The sequence below is a fragment of the Phaethon lepturus genome, unplaced genomic scaffold (genome assembly GCF_000687285.1).
Source record: "Phaethon lepturus isolate BGI_N335 unplaced genomic scaffold, ASM68728v1 scaffold25195, whole genome shotgun sequence".
In the NCBI taxonomy this organism is placed as follows: domain Eukaryota; kingdom Metazoa; phylum Chordata; class Aves; order Phaethontiformes; family Phaethontidae; genus Phaethon; species Phaethon lepturus.
This window is the reverse complement of record NW_010541575.1, coordinates 1-5,512: the sequence shown is the minus strand read 5'-3', so window position 1 is coordinate 5,512 and position 5,512 is coordinate 1. Positions and strand designations below refer to the sequence as shown.

The 5,512-nt window shown below is 60.6% G+C and overlaps 1 protein-coding gene across 1 annotated transcript; it reads left to right on the top strand.

Annotated features, from left to right (window-relative positions):
- Nucleotides 1–1,253: 1,253 nt before the first annotated feature.
- On the top strand, nt 1,254–5,357 carry LOC104621328 (hydroperoxide isomerase ALOXE3-like; the record flags this gene model as incomplete). The annotated part of the gene is given in 13 exon segments (XM_010287784.1): nt 1,254–1,391; nt 1,605–1,803; nt 1,875–1,956; nt 2,051–2,173; nt 2,297–2,388; nt 2,507–2,829; nt 2,914–3,117; nt 3,233–3,319; nt 4,064–4,233; nt 4,314–4,435; nt 4,527–4,627; nt 5,201–5,274; nt 5,276–5,357. Coding segments are annotated over 13 exon segments (1,797 nt in total), but the record flags the coding sequence as incomplete, so codon positions are not given.
- Between the last annotated feature and the right edge of the window lie 155 nt (nt 5,358–5,512).

Sequence of the window (5,512 nt, the reverse complement as noted above, 5' to 3'; positions counted from 1 at the left end):
TAAGTCTAGTTTAAGACTCTTCATAGAAGTCTGGCCACTTGGTCAGGTGAATCCCACCAGCTTCCAACAGACGCAGCTTCTCCAGGGTAGATCCATGATCATGGAATCCCAAACCTTGAGTATGGCACCAGCCACGCAGCCTGGTGTTCCAGTTGCTTCATCGTCTTCCCTGGACTCTCTCCAATGTGGCCGTGTCTCATTTGTACTGGGAAGCCCAGCACTGGACCCAGCCTTCAAGGTGTGGCCTCACCAGCACAGAGGTGAGGGACCACCTCCCTCCACCGTGAGCTGTCTTTGTGGCAGGGGCTCATGGTTCGACGATTCATTCATTCACCAGGACCTTTCCTACTGAGCCGCTTTCCAGCCTGGTGTCCCCATCATGTCCTGATGCCGGGAGTTGTCCCTCCCCGGGGGCAGGACGTTGCACTTCCCCTGGTAGAACCCCATGAGGTTCCTCAGCCCATTTCTCCAGCCTGTTGAGGTTTCTCTGGGTGGCAGCGGGACCCTTTGGTGTCTCAGTTTGGTGTCACCTGCAACTTGCTGACGTTCAGCCAGTTGACAACCCACCTCACTGCCCATCCAGCCCAACCATCAACTGCTTCTCTAGGAGGATCTTACGGAAGACTGTTGAAAGTCTTCCTGAAGTCCAGGTAGACCATGTCCACTGCTCTCCCCTTGTCTACTAGGCCGGTCATTGTACTGTAGATGTTTATCATGTTGGTCAAGCATGAATTCTCCTTGGTGAAGCCGTGCTGACTCCTCCTGATGCTTTTGTCATCATTCATGTGCCTGGAAATGGTTTCCAGGATTAGTTGTTCCACCACCTTCCTGGGGGAAGTCCCTGCTGGCCCCACAACTGCTGCTCCACAGCAGCCAGTGAAGCTGGGGCAGCAACATGGGCAGGGATGTGGCAGGAGATGGGAAGAGGCCCTGGGGAGGCAGAAGGAGCTCCTGGACCATGGCAAACATCCCCTCCCTTGGGCCCCTGGCCACCCCCAGGGCCATCGCTTGGGCAACGTCCCCATGGCCACATCCGTTGAGATTAAACATGCCGGATGCCAGCCAGTAACGGTCATCTGATAACACCTCCCCTTGAGAAGGAAGGACTGGCCACCCGGCTTGTGCAACGGGGCTTGCGACATGTAAACCGCCCAAAACGGCAGGTTTCCACCCCAAAACCCCTCAGTCCTGCGGGTGGTTGCTTTTTGAAGGCATCTCTTGGACGTTGCTGTGTGTCCTTGGTGCAGCTTGCCATGGCCATCTACAAGGTGAAGGTGGCCACGGGTGACATGCTCGAAGCTGGGACCAACAACTCCATCTCCATCACCTTGGTGGGCAGCCGTGGCGAGAGCCGCCGAACGACCATGAACTACGTGTTCCTGCCAGCGACGGTGAGTGTGGGGACAGGGACACAAGTGGTGGCACGGGCTGTTCTGGTTTTGGCTGGAGAGAGTAGGAAAAGGGCTGGGTCTTCTGCAAGGTTTGGGGGGCTGGAGGAAGAGAATCTTTGGGGCAAGCTCGGAAACCTGGTGGGGAATGCCCGTATCCCCTGGCGCCACACCAGGGCAGCTGCCCTCCCGCCACAAGCCATCCCACCCCACCAGGAGAAGGACCTGGCCGTGCGCTGCGAGCAGGACTTGGGTCCCATCGTCCTCATCCGCTTGCACAAGTGGCGGCTTTTCTTGGAGGACGCCTGGTTCTGCAAGGATGTCCGTGTGACAGCCTCCGACGGCACCCTCTACCGCTTCCCCTGCTACCAGTGGCTGGAGGGGATCACCACGGTGGAGGTCCGGGAGGGCTCCGGTAGGACCCATGCCACCTCCATCCTCCTCTGCTGGCCAGAGGATCCGATCTTGACCCCTCCTCCTTTCCAGGGAAGAAGCTGGTGGACGATGAGCTGGAGATCCTCAAGGAGCATCGGCGACAGGAGCTGAAGGCACGGCAGGAGGCTTACCAGTGAGAGCAGGGACATAGGGATGGAGGGCCACCATGGCCAGGGTTGCCTGGCCAGCGGTGATGCTGATGTGTGTCCCCCTGTCTCACCTTGCAGGTGGAAGACCTTCGCTGAGGGCTGGCCCCGTTGCCTCAATGTGGGCTCCATCTTCGAGCTGGACTCCAATGTTAAATTCTCCTGCGTGAGGGCAACCAACTTCAACGGTGTCCTCATCTTCCAGTAAGCAATTCCCCAAGGTTGGGGAGGACCTGGGTGATGGGAGCGAGGAGCATTGCCAGTGCCACCCTGTCCTGAGAGTCTGGTGGGGGATGGTGAGTGCTGAGGTCCACCTCTGTCCCACAGAGGGGCCTCCCACCTTCTGGCAGGGTTCCTGTTGAGACACACCTCCTGGAAGAGCCTGGATGAGATGCGCAGCATCTTCTCCCGGACACAGGGCAGGGAGATCGGTGGGTGCCTTGTGTGTCCTCCCCTGCCATCCAGGGCTTCCCAAGAAGTCCCTGGCTTGATGTGGAGGGTGGGCAGTTGGGTGCTGACGTCTGGTGACCCCCTCAGTCCCCGAGTATGTGGCCAGGCACTGGCGAGAAGATGACTTCTTCGGTTACCAGTTCCTCAATGGCAACAACCCCATCATCATCCGGCAATGCACGGCACTGCCAACCAAATTCCCGGTGACACCGGAGATGGTGGCCGGCTCTTTGGGTGGTGGCACCAACCTGGCCAAGGAGTTGCAAGAGGGTCGGATCTTCATCGTGGACTATGAGGTGCTGGAGGGCATCCCAGCCGGCACCATCCACGGGCGCCAGCAGCATGTGGCGGCACCGCTCTGCCTGCTGCACCAGGGCGCCGACGGGCTCCTACGCCCCATCGCCATCCAGGTAGGGATATCCCACCCCAAACCAGTGCACAACCCTGCCCTGGTGGCGGTGGAGATGGTCCCACCATGTGGTTGTGTCCCACAGCTCAGCCAAACGCCGGGACCCACCAGCCCCATCTTCTTACCGAGCGATGCCGAGTGGGACTGGCTGTTGGCCAAGACCTGGGTGCGCAACGCTGACTTCTACAGCCACCAGCTCCTCACACACCTCTTGAGGACCCACCTCTTTGGAGAGGTCTTCGCCATCGCCACCCTACGCCAACTGCCCACCTGCCACCCCCTCTTCAAGGTAATGTCCCACCTCAGGACCACCCACTGCCCCCCACCCATCTGACCCCACCCAACACCCCCCCAGCTCCTTGGAGGTCCCTGGTCATCTCCAAGCTCTTGGTTCCCACCACCAGCTCCTCATCCCCCACTTCCTCTTCACGTTGCACATCAACACGTTGGCCCGGAGCGTCCTCATCAACCCTGGTGGCGTTATCGACAAGGTGAATCACAGGAACTGGGAGCACTGGGGTCTGCTGGGAACACTGGGAGGCACTGTGGTGTACTGGGAGCACTGAGGGGCATAGGGTATACTGGGAGCACTGGTGCACTGGTAGATCTTGGGGGCATTGGCGTATACTGGGAGCACTGGGGGGGTACCTGGAGTACTGGTGCTCTCGGAGCACTTGGAGGCACTGGAGTATACTGGGAGTCCCGCAGGGGCACAGTGGGCTCTGGGCGACACTAGAGAGCACAGGGCATGGGGGGATGGGGAGCATGAGCAATGGGGTATACTGGGAATACTGGGAGGCACTGTGGAGGCACTAGCAAGCATGAGCTGGGGTGTAATGGGAGCACTTGGGGGGGTATACTGGAGGCACTGGGGAGCACTAGGGTGTACTGAGAGAACTGGGTATACTGGGGGCACAGAGGGCCCTGGGGGACACTAGAGAGCATGGAGGGGCTGGGGAGCACTGGGGAGAGTGTGGTATACTGGGAGCACTGGGAGGTACTGCTGGGGTACTTGCAGTACTGGTGCTATGGAAGGACTTGGGGGTACTGGGGTATACTGGGAGCACTGGGGGACACTAGAGAGCATGGGATAGGGGACACTAGAGAGCACAGGGATGGGCTGGGGAGCACTCGTGGCACTGGGCTTCACTGGGAGCACTGGAGTAACCGGGGGCTGGAGGGGAGGGCATGGTGCCCCCTGCCCTGAGAACCCATGGCTGCCCCCTCCCCACCAGGCCTCGGGGGTCACCCATGAAGGGCTGCTGCTGGTTGTCCAGCGGGGCTTGGAGAAGGTCACCTACACCTCCCTCTGCCTCCCCGATGACATCCGCCACCGCGGCATGGCCCACCTCCCCAACTACCACTACCGGGATGACGGGATGAGCCTCTGGAAAGCCATCGAGAGGTGGGACAAGGGGTTGGGTGACCGCTGGCAGTGGTCCCATGGGTGCTCCATGACTTCATGGTCACCTCATCTGCTCGTAGTTTCGTCTCCGGCATCGTGGCTTTCTACTATGGGGACGACGCAGCGGTGAGTGGGGACACCGAGCTGCAGGCGTGGGTGATGGACATCTTCACCAACGGCTTCTTGGGCAGGACCTCCTCAGGTACCATGTCTCCAACTCCCATGGGTGCCGTGGGGAGGTGGGGGGAACAAGGACATGTTCCTGATGCTCTTCGGTGTCCCTCCACCCCTAGGTATCCCCTGCTCGCTGCAGACAGTGGCGCAGCTCAGCAAGTTCCTCACCATGGTGATGTTCACCTGCTCAGCCCAGCACGCAGCCGTCAACAACGGGCAGGTGGGACAGGGGACCTCTGACCCCTCTGCACCCAAAAGATGTCCCCATCCCCCGCTGGAGAGATGTTCCCCTCCGCCCCCTCTGTGCGCAGGAGGGACGTCCCCGTCCTGACCCAGGGGAGATGCCCATGTCCCACCTCTCTTCATGCTGGAGGGATGTCCCCATCCATCCCCTCTCCATGCCAGAGGGACATCCTCACCCCACCTCAGGAGAACGTCCCCATCCAACCTGTCCCCATGCCGAGGGACACCCCCATCCATCTCCTCTCCATGCTGGAGGGACTTCCCAAGCCCACAGCAGGAGAATGTCCCCATCCAAGCCATCCACATGCCAGAGGGAGGGCCTGTGCTGACAGTGGCCTCTCAACCCGCAGTATGACCGCCAGAGGGACATCCTCACCCCACCTCAGGAGAACGTCCCCATCCAACCTGTCCCCATGCCGAGGGACACCCCCATCCATCTCCTCTCCATGCTGGAGGGACTTCCCAAGCCCACAGCAGGAGAATGTCCCCATCCAAGCCATCCACATGCCAGAGGGAGGGCCTGTGCTGACAGTGGCCTCTCAACCCGCAGTATGACCTGGGCGCCTTCCTCCCCAACGCCCCGCCCTCCATGCGTCACCCGCCACCGGCGGCGAAGGGCAAGGCCTTTTGACACGGTCCCTGAGGTGGACACCACCGCCAACATCCTGGTGGCCCTCATCCTCCTCAGCTCCCGCCTCAATGACGTGGTGAGTCTGGCCCCCGCCATCACCATGTCCTCCCCCAAAATGGTGGCTGTGTGGGGCTGAGGAACCCCAAGAGGCACTCCATGAGGGCATGGGTGCAGGTTACTCAAGCCCAGGCTGGTGGCCACCATCACTCTACAGCTACCAGGGTGCCCGGA